This window comes from Pseudopodoces humilis, chromosome 1 (assembly GCF_049639895.1).
Source record: "Pseudopodoces humilis isolate 2021_Gansu_Grassland_sample_001 chromosome 1, ASM4963989v1, whole genome shotgun sequence".
In the NCBI taxonomy this organism is placed as follows: Eukaryota; Metazoa; Chordata; class Aves; order Passeriformes; family Paridae; genus Pseudopodoces; species Pseudopodoces humilis.
In genome coordinates this window covers 26,737,086-26,758,548 of record NC_142200.1, presented here as the reverse complement: position 1 = coordinate 26,758,548, position 21,463 = coordinate 26,737,086, and the positions used below count along the sequence as shown (strand labels likewise).

At 34.8% G+C, this 21,463-nt stretch overlaps 1 protein-coding gene across 6 annotated transcripts in view; it reads left to right on the top strand.

Moving 5' to 3' along the window:
• RALYL (RALY RNA binding protein like) overlaps positions 1-21,463 on the top strand; it is a 358,154-nt gene that overhangs the window by 242,773 nt on the left and 93,918 nt on the right. Inside the window, exon 1 of one of the 6 annotated variants that reach the window (XM_005517057.2) lies at positions 16,218-16,319. The exons of the other annotated variants lie outside the window; for them this stretch is intronic. Coding sequence (XP_005517114.2) covers positions 16,283-16,319 — 37 coding nt within the window. The 5' untranslated portion in view covers positions 16,218-16,282. Of the gene's footprint in view, positions 1-16,217; positions 16,320-21,463 lie in introns of those variants that run through there. 6 annotated transcript variants of the gene reach the window in all.

Genomic DNA, 21,463 nt, shown 5'->3' with positions numbered 1-21,463 from the left:
CAGGGGCTTCTTCATTTGAAGAAGCTTGTAATTTAAAAAAAAAAAAAAAAAAAAAAAGTTTTTAAGGAATTTTTCCTTCCTAACAGAACAGTGACAATAACTGCATGAGTTTGTACGCAAAACTCGAATTAATTTGTTGCAAGCCTCGGAGAAAAAAATTACAAGATCAAAGCAGTGGAGAAAACTAACTTCTTCAAGCAAAAAAAGAACTATATATAAGCCTCATGACTCTGAATTTATGTGTCTATTGTGAAGGGCCAGGGGAATATAAGACTGGCTGCTTCCATAAAGTAGACATATAATTTTGACTAGCATTTTAGCAGACACAAATCACCACAGCACAGATATGACCTTTTTATCTGTTCACTGTGATAAGTGGAAAGGCAGAGAGTGGATCTGCCTCATCGAGTTTCCAGATCATCATCTGGACATTTTCACTCCTTGGGGACCACTCCTAAGGCAGGGAGGTGGCTATTACAACCTGACCATATCTTGTGAGAAGCACCTGGAAGCAAAGTCTGCTGTCTGTATCTTCTGTGTTCCTCTTGGAAGCTGCAACTTTTAAATATTTCATTTTTGGGGTTTCAGGCAAAATGAAAAACAGGTATTTTGCTGATCCATAGCATACTAAACAGGTTTCTGGAGCTCAACTAATTTTAAATTTTAATGAAAGGTTGTGAACTTGATCAAAGGATTGCTTAGCAAACATCAGTAATTTTTCAAAAGAAAATACTAATTATGTCTCCACTGGTTGACAGAGCTTGTCAGCTGAATAAAAAAAAAATAAAAAAATCACACTCTATTGTATTTTTTCTTGCTCTGAGCCATTTCTATTATTTTAGTCTCTAAAAAAACTGGCAGAAGTGTATTGCACTTTGTTTAAACTTAACGATTTTGTTAATTTCTGTTTTTTTCTTCTTAAATTCACTGAATTTGCAGCTCTCCACATGGCGGCCACTATATTATCTGCAGTCTGTTTTTGTTAGACTATCATTGACCACAAGATGGCAAAGTTTCTTCACTTTTCTGTGACACGAAGACAGCAAAACTAAAAGGGGGAGGGATGCAGCAATGTGGAAAGAGAGTCACGGGAAGAGACACACCTAAGGACTCTGATTTATCTTTCATCAGTTTTTCCAGTTTCACGAATAAACACATAAAAATCAGATCAGTGTTAAATTTCTGGTGAGATGCCTTAGAGTTAGAAGTAATATATTTACTAGTTTTTTTTCCTATGCTTGCCAGATATTCTTTTTCCACTAAGTGCTGTCCATTTTTCCACACTGGAAAATTCAATATTTACATTTTATGCTCTTCCCTTTCGAGGTGCTACCTTAAGAAAATAAACCACTTCAACTGCAGTGGGATTAAAAGCCTCGATCTATCTTGGATGTAGAAGGTTTTCAGTGAGACAAGTATCTTAACTAAAAACCAGCAGATCAAACAATTACAATGTGAAATTACAACTTCAAGGCATAATTTTGTCATATTCATTTGAAATTAAACAACCTGATTGTTCTGTGTCTGGGGTAGTTTTAAGATTTTCACATCTCTTCTTCTTCATTTGAAAGCAGTAAGAATCAGAATCTTCTAAACGTCTCAGTTCGTAATGTTTGATGGCAATTGACAAGTAGCTCTAGTGAAAACCTCCACATACCCACAAAGAGCAAAAGTGAAGTAAATTTCTTAGAAATCTCTAGTAACATCAAGCACCAAACTCATCAGGATTCGCTTCGAGAGGAACCTTTACCCCGGGGAGTTGCAATGGAAGCTCCGGTCAGCAGATGGCAATAGAGACAAAGCTGTGAGACCAGCCCGGTCCTCTGAACAATTTCCAGGGATTTAAACGATTCTTTTTCCTTTGACAAAAGTACCATAACTCAAGGGGGCACCCCCTCTGCCTGGTGTTATAAATCTTTGTGCTGGGTCTGTGCCACCACTTGTGTAAAAGTCACTGAGACAACCCCACGATCTCTTTTCCATACACGCAGTTCAGGCAGGTTGCAAGAGCAAACAGTTTTGTCACATTTTGATCTGCTAAAGTGTGCTCGTGGGGAAATAGAGACGTTTCCTTTAAAATAGGAGAGGTTCTTTGATGAGGTGGGAGACAAGCAAGATAAGGAATTCAAATTTTACTTATTTGGTGGCATTAAAGTGTTTCCCAGTCAAAATTCTTACAAAAAACAAAGGGGCAATAAGAAAATACCAATCAGTAACATTCAAAGTACAGGATGGACTAGGAATTTGTTATTGAAAACCATAATGATCAAAACATAACGTTTATACAAAAAGATACAGATTTGTAACATTACTGAGAGAAAAAGAAGAAAAAAAATCAAATTTGTAGCGCAGTTACCAGACAAGTACTTGGAGTTATGTATGACAAATTTTCTATGATGTGCAAACTGACAAAATAGCCTTTTGTATCAATTTTTACTTTGATAATAGAAATAAGGGGAGGGTAAAAAAGAGAATTTTGAAAATTTTATAGGAAAAAAGTGAAATCTAATCACTGAGAAAACAGGCACAGATATGCGTGACAGTTCCACGTAAAAACTGGGAAAAACAAATTCACTTGCTGAACAGAAACGGGCCCATCTATCTTGCCCATTCTGGCAAATTGGTGTAGCGAGTAGAAATGACACTTTAATGTAAAGAAGCAAAATATTTCTTTTGTGTTAGACTTGAAAGCAGACTCAACTTGCAGAAGAACAAGCACAATATATTATCTCTGGGAAGAGGGGCCAAATACCATGGAAAAAAAAATCTGCTACAGAGCACTTATTGTTGAAAATGCCTAGGTGGTTTTGCATAACAGGCCACAAGCCATAGCTGTAAAAAGACATTATAAATCAAGTTCAAACACAATAGTAAATGGTCAACAGCCGTTTTGAAGGAAAATCACCTTTCATTCTTACATTCCTTTTGGTTGATGTGTCTCAGGTTGCTGTTAGCATGATCCGAGAACAGATTCCTCATATTACAGATTTTGAGGCTCACTGGAGTGCAACTGATGGCTAATTTCGGTAGAAAATTATGAATATTTTGGTTATAAGTCTCTCTAATGATCTGCAATCTGTCAATGTACTGAACTTAAAATTTAAGGGAAGAACATTATCATCTTGGTCATGACCGGGTTTTAATTTGCAACTCATGTCTCCATTTCAAATACGCTCCCATTTTTCATATAAATGTTGAATTACATTTTGAATTCTTACATCCAATTGTGTAAAGGAGTTAGTTCATTCATTCACAAAGATCAGATTATAATAAATGCGTCTATCCCACTTATGTTTTTCTGGTTTCTTTGTCTAAGCTGTACATATAACTTACACACAGGATAGTTTATAGGTTTTATAGTCTGAGGTTTATAGGTTTTATAGGCTACCTATGACTTCCAGTTTTTTACAGAATATGTCTTACTGATGTGTAGAATCAGGTTTGGAAGGGAAGCTTGGAGATTGGAAGAAGTATGTATTTTTTAATGTAGCATCTGGATCTGATAATTGTATGTTACAACTAACTGCTATAAAATGAAGATAATATATACATAATAAACTATCCATTTGTTTAAATTACATAACATTTACTAGAAAATATGAGCTTTATCTGTTCAGCTTGTTGGAATTTTTTGATTTTTAATGGTGTTTTTGTAGACAAATTCATGTATTTGTTATAAATTGCTGTATTCTTAAACTGGATTGATAAGTAATGCTGCCAAGACTTCTAGTGAGGTGAGCCTTTAAGATGCAATGACAATTTTGTTCTGGTGGAATGGAGCAATCTTGGTGTACAATAAGCTGTGTTAATGACGTTTAAATACATGTGATTTATTTTCAAACACTAAAGCCACTATTTTCATTATCTATAACTTTAGATTGCAAGAAAATATGCCTGCATTGTGTATTGAACTTTTAAAAATGTATTTATCATTAAGAGAAGTTAATTCTGCTTTCCTTTAAAGTATTTTATTTTGCTTAACACGTGCTAATATCTCAGGACAGATCCTAGATGGCAGTTTAAGGGTAGATCACATTTTAGGTGCAGTTCCTAAGTGAACTCTTGAAAGCTTCTTTGTTTAAATTTAGACATCAATTCTCAGCAATTTTCTGAAGGCCTAAAGAATAGTACATTGTCTTTCAGTCTTCCTTAGAAACATTGAGGCCATTGAAAATTTCAAAGCTACTTCCATCTTTGATCTTACCAAAAGAGAGAAAATTGGGCCCTGAAATGGCATGATTAGTTGTATGTTCAGCCAGAGATAGCATTTACAGATCAAAATCCTACTTCTGTAGGAAAGATTAGTTATTAAGTTCACTGAATTGGACAATTAAGAATTGTGAGCCAAATGTTTGGTTAATTTAAATTAAAATAATCTTGATGATTTCCCTGGATTTATTTTTGCATAACATAGAAACTCCCACAGCATGAAACTCAGTCATCCATAAATCCAAGCAACTAAGTTGTATAATAACTTCTAATTTACAACAGCTAAAAATTTTATTATTTCATATTCAATATTCATATTCAATATTCATATTGAACTCAGTGATAAAAAATACTGCATTCTTGAACCTCAGTGTATGCTTTCTGCATGATAAATTATATGAAGCATAATCCTATTTCCCCTTCCCTGAGGTGAGGTGTTTTAAACATTATTAATTTGGTATCACTCAGAAGCAACATTTCCATTAACATTTGAAAAAGTATTTCACTAACATTTATTATCCTGAATAAGAGCTGCTGAATAGGTCTGTGTCTTGCTAGACCCTTTAAAAATCTTAATCTCTTTAATAACATCATCACGTGTCGTGCTGCTGTCTGAACATTGCAAGGTTTTTGGCACTGTTCTACTGTGGGGGGTATATAACTTAGAAAATTTGTCAAAAATCCTCTTCTCAGGACTATATTTCTATACTGGACCCTTCCACACACTGTATTGATTTCCAACACTTTCTCTCCCCATTTAGTCAAATCTGGTGTGTAATTTGATTGCTGTTGAAAATATTCAGCTGTAGTGTTGGCAGAAACCATATGAAACTCTCAGAAGAGAAAACTCTCTTCACAGTACAGCTCAGAGAAAGTGCAATGCTTTCTACAATAAATTTATATCAGTTAAACCTGCCTCAGTTTTTCACATGGTTTTATTTTTACATTTACTGAAAGTTGCTGAAAATGTCAATCACAATTTTCATTGTGTGTGTTTTACATTAAAGTTGGAACAATATGGTTGTTGGAATATGATTTCATCATATGCTTGACATGATCTTGATTTTTCTGTTTTGCTTTTTGCAAACACCTATGAATCTTTGTCAGGTTTAATCAATCTTCTTGCTTCCTGGGAAAATATGAAAGCATCACCATTTTCCATTTAGTCAAAGAACCATAGAATCACAGAATAAGAAAAAGACCTTTAACATCATCAAGTTCAACTGTAAATTTAACACTACCATGTCCTTCCTTCACTCAGATGAAGCCAGTAAAACCACAGAAAAAATGTCAACCACCACCAAATGTAACTGGGCCAAAGTTCAATGTCATCAGCAAATCAAATCAAAATATTCTCATTTTCTCCTTCTAGTAGCAGTTGATTCCAAGTACAGCAGGATGTTTACTCTTCAAAGTTCATATTTTAAAATATTTAGGCCATAAGTATAGTATCCTTCCACAATAAATAATAATCTGGACTCATCACTTTAATTTTCTTTCTTTTTCTTTAATTTAATCTGGAATAGTCCAGATGTTGGATTTGAAAGATTTCAAAATTACGTGGTACTGGTAAAGTAAATTGAATCTGGACTGGCTGGGGTTGGTTCCAAACAATAATGTGTAAGAGGCCTTAAATGAGAGATATGGACTCAGTGTAAAATGTGGACTAGACAGCATTTTTTATGGTGTGCAAAAAGTCCTGGGGGTTAATGTTTTGTCTGATATTAATTAGACTCCCATAAAGTTTATTGTTCCTGTCATAATTTAGAGCAAAGGTTCTCATTTTAAAGTATTCTAATTGTCATTCTCCTTTCTATAAATTATTGTGCTGCAGGGGGGAGCGCAATAGGAGTCCTCTTTGAAAGGACTTGGAAAATTTTTATTGTTTAGATGTCAGTGTAGACAACACTAATGACTAACCTGGTGCAAGTTTCTGAAACCACCTTACTCTTTTAGTAGTGGCAGGAGGGACCTACAAGCTCAGTGCAGCATCAGTTAAACAGAATCCTATGAATATTAGTTTCAAAACAATCCACTACACCTTTCATATGCTAGGACCTGAGCAGGAATTCCAGTTTAGAGATTAAAGGTGAGTAGTAACAGTGCCTTTCTTAAATCCCTCTCTTATTTTTCTCTTTCTTATAAGGAAAAAATTCATTTTTCCTTATCTGTAATGTTAAAATTTATTTCAAAATATCAGCATATTTCATCTGACACAGCTGTACCAAAACCAAAAATTTCAAAACTGATGGTGATCTGGGGATAGATTTGTCAACAATTACTCTAGATCTCCTGATAGTTTTGATGTTTTCTCCGAACAGACTGTCTACAGAAGCTGCTATTCTCATACTATGAGAAATGGTTTTACCTTTCCAAGGTGCTGTAGAACAGGGAATAGAAAACTTGTCCCTAAATTTTTCATTGCCCATGATTGAGTACAGTTTAATAAAACATCCTGGATACCTTAGCTTCACATTTTCACTTAACTCTTTACCTGGATGAGAAAGCATTTTTCCTGCTGAATCCACAAACTGATAAAAGCATTCTTTATCTCTTCTACTGTACAGGCATCTCTTTTTAATTAGTTTTCAGGTCATTGAGAACACAATTCTGGTTTTTGGGTTTGAACATTGAACAGAACTATGTGCATTTGCAGTTAATTCAAAATATGTTGTCATATTTAGTAGTAAAACCTCAAGGTGAGAAGTAGTATTCTTTTCAATTTCCACTTCTTATGATTTTGAAACGTTCCTTACTAGACAATGTGTTTCATCTGGCAGTACCTTATCATGCAAAGGCATATTCTGATGCTCTCTACAACAAACCATGATCTTTTCTTAATTTCTGTAAAATTTTGTAGGTATTGTAGATATTAGCCAGATTTTTTTTTTTTAATGTAAAATGTGTTTCAAATGTTCGATAACCTTACCAAAAACTGATTAACATATTTAAAGCATTTCAGTGAAAAAATGTTAAGTGCTATATAGCACTACTGCGTTATTATGGCAGCCTTGATTTGAGCTTAAAACAAAACCCAATAATTTGGCTTGCTAAAAGCATAGTGGAAAAAAAATTGTTTCCATATAGGATTCAATTGTCTCAGAAAATGTATTTGAATCAGTTGTAATTTTTAGAGAAGCTGACATATAGCTGGCATATTCCAAAATCTGAATCTATGAATTCAGCACACTCAAAATGTGCATAATCCCACCAAAGACATGCAGTCTCCTTTAGACTATGGAAAAGGTGTCTCCCCCCCTCTATACACCAATCTAATGAAGACATTAAATCACATGCATTAACAATTTTAATTTAACAATGTTAAATTTTTAGCCCTTTCCCCACTTTGCCACCCCACACAGACACAAGCACACAAGCCCTGAAAAAAAAAAAACACAACAAAATGTTTGAGTAGTTGTGAAGTTGGAATCCTCCTGGTGTTTTGTGATTCCCTCTAGTTCAAAAGATGCTGTTGTATGTGTGCCAATAGTGCATCCTTTAGCATGCTCTGGTGGTGAATTGCTACAATACATCTTTTTCCATCACTCTAAAAATCAATCTTCTACTTTTCATCTCTTTTAAAGGCCTTATTTGTCCTCTTAAGCCGGCGATTGTACTGATTGATTATGACTAAAATTGTCCTGAGTCCCCCACGCTGAGAAAGATGCCATACAATGAGAAAAGAAAGCAGAACATTTTCATCTTTCTCTTGATTGTTGTAAAAAAAAAATTAGTCTGAAATGAAGGGTTGAAGCAGCAACTGTTCATTGGCTGTGCTATAAAACATCACAAGTTTGCATTGTGAGCCCTAAATTGACATTTTAAGGGCTTTGTTTATTCACAGGAGGCATTTTCTCAAGCTCTCCCTGTTCTGTTTTGGACACAGAGGGAGGAGACTACATTTACTGCACTGAAGAACTGAAAATTCATTTTGAATGTGACTTAAATCTGTTTCAATAAACATATAAAAAATTTAAAATAGTATGTCAACATGCAATGGTGATGACAGCAAATGGTTTCTTCAAATGGTTATGCTGGAAAAAAAAACTTTTTTGAAATATTCAAGTACTTAATGCTTGAACAGAGTCAAGGTACATGAATTTGAGGTGTATTTTTGAAATGTTCTTGAGTTATGCAAGAGTGGATACTGTCCTGGAAGTCTGTCCCATTGAACTTAGCATGGTGAAGTGTTTCATCAGAATGATAACTAAACCCAGCGTGAAAAGGAAAACAGAGCAGCATTTCATAGCATGGCATTCCAATCAAATTGAAACAGATATCATCTGTTTGGAGAATATGACACTGTGGGTGTAATTCCTGTGCAAAACAATTTTCTATATTGAGGTGGAATGATTTTGTAACTTAAGCAGAATCAAGAAAGATTGATAGTCAGAACTTTCTTAAATTTCTCATGAAAACTAACCAATATTCAGCACTTTACTTCTCTAGAAATTATATCTATGAAAGTTTTGTATTAAACCCACAATTAAGCACTTCATACACAATTAAGCACTTGGTAGTCTTTTTTTTTTAATTCAGTACAACTGCTTTGGCCCCACATCTGGTATTTTCTACTGTTCTACATTTGTAGTATCTTGAAGATTTATCAGCTCTGAGATGATAGAAACTGGTGCTTGTTAGAGGCACCATGACTTATTTCAGAATTAGCAACAAGGAATAAAATTTTCTAACATTTAGTGTTCTTCTGACAGTTTTCCACAAGAATTAAAGAATTACCAACTGAACAAAAAGTATTACATTTTGAAATGTTAATTTTAGACACATTAGGATTGTTTCAAAGACCTACCTAAATTCTTAATGTGCTCATAATTAAATTGATAAAATTGTTAATTGTCAACTGATAATTGATAAAAAATTGTTCTCTTATATCCAATAGATATTTTTCTAAATTTTTATATTTAATGAATATGGTTCCAACTACAAGGCTATGTTTGTCCTCTACTTAGGAAATTCTGTGTTGTGCAATATATTAAAGATTAAGATAATTTAAAGGATTACTGTATTATAATAAAGTACAAGGAATGTTTAATAGTATTATCCTCATAAATTGAATTGCCAAGACATAGTTTAATGATTAGAAAAAATTGGCATAATTTATATACATTACACATCATTTGCATTCTTTACTATAATGTAAATTCTAAAGAAATCATGGTTTTGTGTGGAAATGGTTTATATTTGCACAAAAATTTGGAACACAGACCTAACTCTTTTTAATGGAAAGAAGGTGTGCTTAGTCCATGATCTGTGAAACTTGATGCAGACCACCTATTAAGACTGTCTCAATTGTTAAACAGAGCTTTAGAACTAGAGTGAAAGTAACTAAGTATTGCTACTGGATGGTAAAAACCTCAGCAAGATCAAATACAAGATTATGAAAGTCCCAGCCCAACTAGCAAGAAAAACATTTAGAAGAATAAATTAAAACTTGTCAGGAATAGTTAAAATGGACAAAATAAAAATAACCTGGATAAAATAAAATTAAAGTTAAGGTGAAAAGAAGCTTGGACTTAGGAAAAACAAAACAAAACATTAAAATTTCTCAAAACCAAAAGGAAACTGGCCAGGAACAAATCTGTCAAGAGCTGAGATGGATTAGGAAAGAAACTAATTTAAAATGGGTGGAATACACTTGGATCTAAGGAATGTGTAAAGTAAATGAAAAGAGCTAGAATACCATTCATCTGAGATTGATTGTCCACCTTTTCCACATGCCAAAGCAGAAGGGAAGATGTTTTTTTCTACTGTAGAAACTACCATATGGAATATCTAACTCTGAGCCTGAAATTTAATTGATTTTTTTTCAGACATTTCAGAGAGGAATATCTTCTTGTACCTGGTTTAAAATAACAGCTAAATATTCCTCAGATGAAGGAACAGGAAGGTTTATGCTATCGCTACCAGTCTAAAGGGACCTGTACTTACTGTTTCATTTTTTATTTTGAGAAAAGGAAGAACTATCAGGCATTCATAACTGTATTGCTTGCTTTTGGAATAGAGGAAGTAATAGAACAGGTCAAGTTTCACTTAAGGGTTATAAAAGACAGTGTGGACAATAAAGAGGGGGTTAAAGCTGTGAAAGTATCAAGCTCTAGAGCCCCTGCCAATCTTTGGAACTGGTGCTGTGGGGCAGCTCTTGGTGCAAAATGATCATTTTGAATTGTAAAGCAAAGGTTCAAGCTTGCAGCATATTGTTCAGGCTACAGATGTGTTCAGCTGCTCTGGATTAGTGGAAGTTACTCAAATGTAATTGAGGACACAGTGTAATTCTGAAATGTGTATCTATAGGTGCCTGAGTTATCATCAAAGTCTGTAGCTCAAAAGTACCAGAGCTGGGTTCAACCACTGGAGATTTCATTCATTCCCAGCTTAAAAAGCTGCTCCAGTGTTAAGAGCAGAGGTTCATTTTTCAGGATTCCTTAAAAGTAGGTTTCAGGACATTACATGCTTAAAACTTGCTGGGTTAAGTAGCCCATGACATTCCAGTCTCCCCCTGCCTGAAGTATTCTGTTAATATTAGGGAGGCTGAAGGACTAATATGGACCAAATCTTGGCCAATGCTGAATCTTATGACAATTGATATTTATTTTGGGCATATGTGATCACAAATATGGCTTGTGAAAAAACTACACAATGTTATCCATCTCCTAGGAAGCCTCCTCTGAGATACCTAACCTGTTTTCAATCCTTTAGCAAGCCTTCTTATGCTCACCAATAACAAACTTGGTTTCTAAAGAACTGATTTAAATCTCTGTTGTTACAGTGTATGTCTGTGACTCTTTTAACATCGAGACAGAGAAAATGGGATATTTGTGGCTCTTTTTCCCTGCAATTTTCATGTGTTCAAGGACAGTTATAAAGTAACTCTACTTGGTTGATTTAGGAGTTTTTCTTCTAAACCTTTTTCATGTTTTGATGTTCCTCTCTTTAATAATAGATAAAAATTTTATTTTTAGACAAGCACATGTTGATTCTGAACTTATATTTGTAGGAAGTGACACATTAAACCTTGGGAAATTATTAGTCACAGAAAAATATCCAAATGTATTTCTAGTGTTCTTGTTGGAGGAATGAGAACATGCTGGGAACTGGGCAAGGGCCATGAGGAACAGCCATTTTGGGCTCCTACCTGAGAAAGAAGGTGTCAAGTTTTGTTTAATACCTCTGTGATCATATTGTTAGATTCTCATAGTGACATCCGATAAAAAGACCACAATCTAATGAGGGAAGCTTGACGGTGAATTCCTTAAAGACTAAAGATAAATGCTACTATAACAATGAGACAAATGAAATCCTAGTGAAAAAGCTTCATTGAATAAGAAAAAATTACCCATGGTGAAAGTAGGAGCAGTACCATAGGGGCTTTCTCCTGCTATCTAAAAAGAATCTTTTGTGGTGAAGTGTCATTACTGTCTGATAGTGCTGAAGAAAAGTAAAATGGGTCAGTAAAAATGTAAAAGATAATAGAGAAGAGAAGCAGCCAAATAGTTTTCTTAAAATCAAACAACTCCAGGAAAAGAAATTCTTTTGATTTTTTTTTTTCCTAAATTACTGGATGATGCAAATGTTGTGAATGTAGCAAATTTTATCTTCATGCAGCACTTGATGAATACACAAGGTCTTCATGAAATCTTGCAAACTGTATATTGTTCTGGATACAAACACTTGGGCGGAGTAAAAACCAACAGAAATAATGTAAAACTTATGAAACACTTCAACTGCATTTTGTCTTTAGTAAAGAGAAGGGTTGCTGATTTGAAAATATTATGATACATTTTTTTCTCTTTTATCCAGACAATTTCTTAATACACACAGCTGTGATTATGTACTAACACAGAGTGGCCTCTTTGAGCATATTTACAAATTCAATCACACATTATTTCTGTCTCCACATAATTCCTCCTGCAGTCAATCACTGTCTTGCAGGGCCAAGACCTGAGAGTTAAAGTTGGGAACACTTAGAAACAATGACCCTAAATACAAAAATGCTAGACAACAATGGCAGTCATCAGAAAACTCTTTGGGCAGGGTTCACTTGCCTAGATATTTTCCTGGAGCCTCATAAGATGGTCTTGGCTTCAACAGGGTGCTCCAGAAGGTTGTAGGTGACCCACAGGTGCTGTGCCATATTTTCTGGCACTGTGGGAATGTCTCAGATGCCATAAATCATCAAAGTAGCCCTAGACATGAACGTTTAGGCAGTAGAATTGAACCCTTTAATCTACAGTTAACCCATTAATAAACCTTTTCCTTCTTTGACACAGTCAATGGTCTTTTTTCTGGCATGTTTCAGGAATGCTAGACACCTTTGCTGTGTCCTCAAAAACATTTTTGTAACTCCTTGATCCTAATTTATTATTGTAGGCATGAGCTGTGCAAATTTTACACTTTCTCATCTAACTTGCCACAGTTTGTGCAGTATTTTACCACTGTTAGGCAGGGTTGGTTTGGCAAATATCTTAAGCTCTGTCTTCATTACATCATAAAAAGAATATCTTATCATAAATATGCCTTATTAGCTAAGTGACATTTCTTGCTAAAGTGAATTTTATTTATCTAATTACAACATGTTAAAAAGCAATATTGTCAGATACCTGTATAAATATTTACCAGTAAAAGGTGCACATACTTGATTTTAATGCATCAATAATTTTATCAAGGAGGGGTTACTGCTTGGAGGAGGTTAAAAATTGATGTTTACATATATCCTTTATTCAAAGAAAAGACTAATTCATATTCATAGATGTAATATTTTCTTAGATGATATTATAAAAACAACTGTAGTGGAAGCTATAAAATATTATTATTGGAGAAGACTCTTTCGTTGCATTAAATTAAACAAGGAAAGAAGGAACAGACTTTAAACTTCCTCCACCTTCCTTTTCTGCCTAAGATATGCTCATTAAAACTAAAATTGAGCATATACACCCAGGCAAAGTGTTTATTGATGAGTAATATGTGAAATTCATGTCAGCAGTTATATTTAAAAAATATCTAAATTTTGTTTCTTTACTTCTTCTTAAAAAAAAGAGAGTTTGAGAATTTTTTTTGCAGTATTCAAAGAAAAGCTCCTTATCGGTACCTATAGGGTGGGGAGGAGAGAATGGCAAGAGGTCTTATGGGAGGCACAGATGTGGACATTATTAATTCTTCTACCACCAGCAAAAATTACTGACAAAATTCATTCCAACATACTGTTTAAATAGTATTTTAAACTGTTTCAATCATGTAAGATGAGTTCTTGTAGAAAAGCAGTAAGCTTAATGTGACCAGGTGATTTTTTTATTGCTCACGTGTTCCATTCATGTCTTCCCACCTCACTGAGCTGGTTACATTTAACCAGCCATATTCCAGATTCTGACTTTTTTCAAGCTTTAACACTGTGAAAGTGAATTTTAAGCTCTCCTAACAGAAAACAGTAATTCAGAAAAACAGGAAGATGCTGTGCCTACTCAAAGCTAGCCAGAGCATTAAAGGTTTGGGGTTATTTGCAATATTTTTTCATGAAGAGACTTACAGTGATTCGCCAGACAGATTATATTTATGTTATTTTTAACAAATGCCTTTCATCCCACTGAAGAATCAGAGTTCCAATTAACGCAAAGAAAAACCAATAAAGACTGTGCTTTCAGGGATCATTGATTTAAAATAAATTAATCCTTATCCCATTAAATTTCCATTTTGTTTAATTTTTTATATTATACCATTGCCAAGTTATTTCCATATAAATACATGTTGTAATGGAATAACGCATGAAAGACCAATGGAAAAAATATGCAAGTTGTTGTTGGGGCTGTACATAATACAACATGGAGAATTAGTAATATATGGCTAAGTTAAATGCAGTTTAAAAATTGGGGCAAAAAATGACAAGGAAAAGAACTGAGATTTTAGTTACAATCTAATTTTGGCTGAGGAAAAAAATTGAAGACATCTTGACAAATCAATGAGATAAGGAAAATTTGAACTGAATAATATGGTTGAGAGCCTTCAGGTAGAAGCAAGAAGAGAGCAGGAGAAGAAAAGATTGCTACATGAAGCAGTAAATTTAAAGGGAGACCACAGATCTCTGTAGTCTAAGTCAGATCACAGATCTGATCTGGCTGCAAATGAACTCAGATGGAAAATAGAGCAAGACAACTGTGGAATTATCCTCTGTTCATATAAATTGGTGCAAAAATATTGACTCCAATAGATATTAACTGCACAATGCTATTTGAATATAAGGCCTCCAGGGTCTTTCTATATGGTACAGATATTTTGTCTGCTGCTACACTCAGCAATTATCCTAGCTTTTTTCCTTACTGTCACTTTTGATTTGTTTTGCAGTCTCCCACCTTTCTGCTGACCTCAGCAATAGATATTGTGCAATCTCAAGTGTGGTATTTTGAGACAACCGTAGATGAAATACTAAAGAAATCTAAAAAAATTACCCATTGCTTTCATTTCCTTCAGGCTACACTTTATCCTCAGCTTTGCTGATACTAATCCAAAGCAAATGAAAAGGTATGTGGTCAGATTTTGACAGAAGGAGGAAATTAGGTTAATAGAGCAATATAAAGATCTCACTTCAGTAACTAGAGATGCATCGATATGAGGATTTGTAACTACTGAACAACTGAGAGTTTAATGGTGCACAAAGCTAAACATGGTTACACTGGAGATATAAAAAAAATATATCTGACATATCTGAGAGGTGAAAAAATATAAATTTAGGGTAGGAAGATTGAGAGGGACATTTATTTCAATTTCTTTTAATTTTTTTTCATTATGAAAGTATCTGTAGGTCAGTGTTTTAGATGAATGCTACCAAATCACTTCTCTTTGACTGAAACATGAATGATCCATGAACACCAGATGTTATTATTTTTTCTGTAAGCCAAAGATATTATTTTTTTTATTTCTTTGAGTAGTTAAGAGAGCTGCTGTCTAAATACACATTTTAGGCAGGAACAAGAGTACTATTACCAGTTTTCAAGACATTTCAGTCACTCTACTTATTTTTTTTCCTTTGACACTTCTGTGTTTGTGGTATCTGGGATCAAGATGGCAAGCAGCTCAAAATATGAATTTCTTAAAACTTAAAAAAAACATTTTCACACTGTTTTATTAAAGGCAGATTTATTGCAGAATGATCTGGAATTTCTACTTCTTTTCAACTCCATTATGGCCACCAGTACCTTCTTGACTGTCATCTGGTAAATACTAACTCACACCTCCCCAACATGGCAAAAATTTCCTCCCCTTTCCCCTACTCCCTTTAGGAAGATACCTGAATTCTTTGAAATGATAATATACCTATATGTGGATGATCAGAAAATGCTGTCACTTTATCCCCATGACCTTGTGATTCAAGAGACAAGAGGGCAGTGAAGTAGCTACAAAAATGAGCCATCAGCAAAATGTTATTTGAATAGCTTTCCCCAAATTAAATCACTGAAAGGTGATGCAGAAGTAAACAGAGTGAAATGCAAAAAATTTATTTTATTTTATATATTTCCTGAATGAGCTCCAACCTGCAGTCAGGATTTAATTGATCAACGTGTTGATTTTGTTCTAATAGTAATTTAAAAATGTAATTGAAACTTGAAAATGTAACCCAAAACATTTTTAGCATCCTCATATGCACAATTCTAAGACCTCTCAATTGAAAGTTAGTTTTTTGTTAGTTTATGAGGTCATTTATACAATTTTGGTTATGTGAGGGCTTTTTCAAGGAATCTTGATTTCAGACCATTGCATAGCATATTACCCCACTTTGTCAGATTACATGATTCTATCTGTGTTCTGGATTTTATTAGCTGGCATCAGACACATTTGAAAAAAAGTATGAAAATAAATATGTTTTGTCTCTGAGCTTTGTAATAGAGAAAATAGTTAGAGCCAGTAGCATCTCCCCTGAATTTTAGGAGAATGGTATTACCCTGCCTTTCTCCGAGAGATTGCTGGTTACCTTCTGTCAGTGAGCAACTGTCTCACTGCAAAGCAGGAGCACGATCTCTTTTGTCTGTGATCAAGGCAATTATTTCTTAGAAAGTGGAATTTCTTCACAATGACTATGTACAAGAGCAAACGCAGAAATCAAAGATGTAAGTAAATTATAGTTTTTTAATATTCTTACAGAGGAGGGAAAATAAATCTCCAGTTTCATAGAAAACCATGTTTTACTTTACCCTGCTTTGCTTGAATTATACCAGGAAAGCAATGAGAGCATTTCATGCCAATTATCCCACTGTTTCTCTGTATTAGGTGCATGAAAGAGCTGTAAAATGAAAAAAAAAAAAGAAAAAGCTCTACTTGTTACTATGGAAACCCTCAGAAAGTGATTGCTTGATGGCATCAACAAAGAAACAAAGATCAAATATAAGTTTAGTTCAGAAGAGCATCCTCTATTCAGGGCTTAATGAGCGGCTAGCTGTAACCTTTGATTTGATTAGGCTGACATGCTTTCCCCTGATAGACTTTTTGTGTGGTTTGCATTAAAAAGCCAGTGGTAGCAGAACTTTAAGGGCAGTTATTTTATTTTCCTACATCACAACTTTCAGAATTAACTAGTTTGCTGGCAGGGGGGATAAAGAAGTCTCTGTGTCTCTGTTGTGTATTTACAACAGTCCAGCCCTGAAAATTCACTGGCTTCTAAATGCATGACTTCCCAATAATACACCTCTTTGACTTTTTAAATTACTATGGCATCTGATGGGGGAATTTCAGTATCAATATTGCCTCCTCTGGAAGCTTATGGAAAAGGTGACTGAGGCAAGTGAAAATGTGCTGTGGGTTAGGTCATGAAGTATTTTTTGCTCTAAGATAATCTAGTAAAAGGACGAGTTATGAATGGAGAGCATCTCAGAAGCTGTGAAAAAAAGACATTCCTCTAAGAAAAATACCATATACACATGTGGTTTTGGGGAGAGGGAGAAATATCAATTCCAAACCAGATAAGTTTGGACTTCATATAGATGGGAGCATTGTTAGGGTTCAGAGGGACGAATGCATCTATATCACTGACCTCAGTTTCTGGTCCTTGTAGGTTAATCAGTATAGATGTCCTTCAGTTTGTCTTGCTCAAAAGAAATGGATGTGCTGAATGCAGAAAGTTTGGCAGGACAGATCTCTGCTATAATCTCTGCAACAGAAATCAGTCATCTGCATCACTTTCAACAGAATGATCATAAATTTTGTTCCCATAGCAGCAATGAAAAAAAATTATTTATATACAGGCAAATTATAATTAATCTAGCTCTTTTTAATGTATTAATTACTGTTACCATTATTATGTAAACCAGAAGCTCTTTAACCACCTGCATTCTTGCAATCTCTCCTGTCCAAGCCTGGTTATAGTGTACAATAAAAAAAATTGTGCTGGGGTAGATGAATTGCAAGGGTTTTTTGTTGCAAGGATACAGTAATTCATTAAAATGGTACAGGATGCTTCTAAGAAAGCCTTTTTGAAGAGAACCTGGCTGTCACCCCTGCTGACCTCAAGGAAAATCTGTGATTTGTCCAGAGGCAGAAAAAAACCCAATGAAACATGATCAGAATTCACACTGTAATTACAAGGGGAGATGTTGCAATGTTTTCTGTTTTAAAGCTGTCTTTAATTTTAAGATCCAAATCTAGAAAATACTGCAATATATATGATATAAATTCTATATATAGGCATATATATTATACATGTAGAGGTACCAGTACTGTATGCTTCATTAGTACCTTAGCTATTAGTAACTGCAAAAGCCCTAAAAAACCAACAAAAAAAAGGTGTCATTTTGATAATGTTACTGTTTGTATCATTCAAATGGTTTTTGAAGGATAAATTTAATCTAAGCAATTTTTATTCTGATATATAAGGGATTATGGTAGCAGCTGCATTAAACAGTAAGCAGGTACTACATTTTCTGTACATTTCTGGTACCCCTTAATAAGACATAAGAAAAGATGTTGAGTATATAATTTCCAATATATGTGGGGTAAACCTTGGGATTAATATCTCCTCACTACCTCTCACTATCACACTTGAACTTGTGGCATAAAATGAAAGTGAACTTTGTGGCTTTTTCCTATTCTGCTGAATTACTACTGAAATTCTGCTTCTGGATTTCATACACTCCTCAGAACATTATAACCTTTGCTTTCCAACCCCCACTTTTATGTTTTAAAAAAGGTATAAATACATTCTGTGCTTAATTCAAAAGCACATCAGATTAGAGAGGAGGATAGAAAATGTAGAGACATTATGGTATTTTTCTAGAGCAAAATGGAAGTAATCTCCATACCTGATTTCTGTCTCAAGTACAAGACTGTTGCTAGAGGAATACATGAAAAGAAATATGTTTACCTACCTGTCTGTAAGAATGGAATGAGGGTTTCCTGTACATATTTTCAGCTACAACGTCATACATAAATCTTCTAAGCTAATATTAATCTTTTTCTTTCATTGTAACTTTGATTTAGATTGTAGTAAAGTGACCCTTATATTAAACACTTAGCATATTTTAATTATTCCATAAACATTGTAACTTCTGAAAATTTAAATTAACTATCACAACTAATAGTAAAACTTGCCTCACTAAATAAACAAAATTTAGATTAAGGCTGTTTTGGTATGACTGTGTGACCTACAGACACATACACAATCTCCATGCATACATTTCTCTGCACAAACAGATGATAGGATGCTTGATCCTTCAGGGTGCTTGATTCAGGATGTTATCTAGGTGATAAGCTGGTTTCTCCTTTCATTGCATGGACATAATGACTGAGGAGAAACCATTGTAACCAATGTGGTCTTGTTACTGGGCACTGGTAAATGTGTGGTGGTAGAGCATTTCTGAAATAAAAGGTTGGAGTCTTGGACTTTTTTGCTTTGGGGCAGCTGGGGAGGATGGTCAGAAGTACTGCAATAAACTGAAGTGCATGTGTGGGTTTTCTTCGTGGGGAGGCAGCCATCCACAGTCACACCTTCTGGAGATGCCATGCCTCCAGGCTTCCTCTCACAAAATGAGCAGCAGACATTTCATTTTTCACTACAGTCCTTCTTGTAGCCTTCACAGGAAGGCTATTACAGAAATCAAGGAAGGTTGCTATCCCTGAAGAAAATAATATTGGAAAAAAACTTACCTATAAAAGCAACTTTAAGAAATTCTCATTATTCTTATTTATTGGTGGCTTGTGTAGCTTCACAAGATAAATCACCAGAACCTTGTGAAGGGCTCTGTATGAAAAGATGATCCTTAATATTTCATTGGTCTAACAGCATAAATTAGACTCAGAATAAATGTAAGAGGAGAAAAAGAGAGTAGTGGCTACTGTGGCAGGTGGATGTGTTTTGGGGAAGGTGTGCAGCAGCACCCAGAAGGAGATGGCAGAATGCTGCCAGAGAGATGCCAGTGCTGCCAGAGCACTGAATTGGGGAGTGGAAAGGGAAAGCAAGGATGGAAAAATTAAGGAGCAAAAATAAAACTTATCTCTTGCTTTCTTCAGCTTCTTGTTTTCAGTGTATCATGGGACCTCTGACACATCAGCAATGACAGTCAGAGCCCAATGGCAGCAGAGGCAAGGATCATTGAATATTAGGAACCACTGATAAAGCCAACAGCTATCATAAGGGCATCTACAGACACTGTCCCTTCCCAAGGTGTTAACTTTCCAGGTTGAATTCCCAGACTTGTCCATGGCAATATGAAGAATCCTGTCTACATCAAAAGTTCCTGAAATTGTGTTCCAAATACATTAATGACTTCTTCCTGGTCTGATGGCCATGTAATGCCCACAGGTGCTACCTGATGTATGTTTATACTTGTCTTGCTGAAGAAAGAATTTTGTGTATACTGATAAAAATGAGAAATTCTGTGAAATTCCAGTTTGAAGGAGCATTTTTTCCTATCTGAATTCTTTGGTCTAATGCATTACCTGATATATTTTCTTTCTTTGATAAGGTCCCTCTTGCAAATCTTTTTATCATAGATTTACTATTCTTATCTTCTTTGTCCCCCCTTACAGATAGAATAATTACTTTCAGGCTTAAAGATTGAGTTGGCATCTGTTGAGTCATGTTATATTATGGTTTGATCAGCCCATGATTATTTCCATCTTCTTTTTGCTTCTTAGGGCAATAAAGAGGCCTCAGTACTGAGGCTATTGCTGCTCAAAGAAAAGATCAGCCTTTAATATAGCGTGTGCTAGGAGGTAAAGTGACTGGAAAACCAAATCTCACTGGGGAAAACAAGTGTAGTTACTGACCCAGATACATATAAGAAAACTCTGCCTCTTTCCTTAAAACATCAGAGACCTAGACAACAAGGGAATATCTCTTCAGCATGGTATAGAGACAGCTTTCTTCATGTGAAGCTATCCTGGAATAGCCCCAGGATATTCCTGCTGCTGCATACCTTTTGAGGAAGTAGAGTTCAACACAATTAAGTATATCAGTAATATGGCTTGAGCAAGAACAAACAGATGATCTGCAGGAATACAAATATCTTTGAATATTCACATCACGTGGATAAAACCTTTATACAAATAAAAAAATACTATTTCGACTCAATAAATCAGGGGCTTCAGGGTTAGAATAATTTTTCTCATAGCTTTGAAGGGAGCCCATGGTGAGCTGATAGGGTTGGCTTATTTAAAATTATTCATGCTCATTATTCCAATGTTACTAAGCAGTAAAACTGAAGACATATGTCCCTGACTGAAGCATGTTTTGTAAATGAGCTACATTTTTTTTCTTTGACATTTTTCAAGTATCTGTGTAGACTTCTAAAGCAGGCATGGTTTTTTTCTGCTTCTAGACAGTACAAACACATCAAAAATATTGAAAGAGAACTGTTTCAAAATGCATCTTTTGAGACATGACCGAGCTCAACACACACAACTTACATGATGCTTCCAACTGCTTGGCAGGAGTCTGCCTCAGGAAGAGGAGTAGAATTTTTGTCCCTGTAGAGGAAATGCTGAAAGTGTGAGAAAACCTTTACAAAACAAAAGCTTACAGTCTTTCTTGAAAAGGGGGGAGAAAGGAATAAACAGTGTGGGCACAGATTCAGAAGTGACTTTAAAGGAATTGTCTGAGAGCAGAAGTCAGAAAACCTGAAATGCAAGTAGAGAATATAACAAAGAAATTCAGCCAGCCACTTCATGGAGGAGGAATCTGGGGCAGTAAAAAAACTTTATAATAGGTTTGACTTCATTAAAAGATTATGGTTTAAATGTTTGGAGGGGTTTCTTTCTTTTG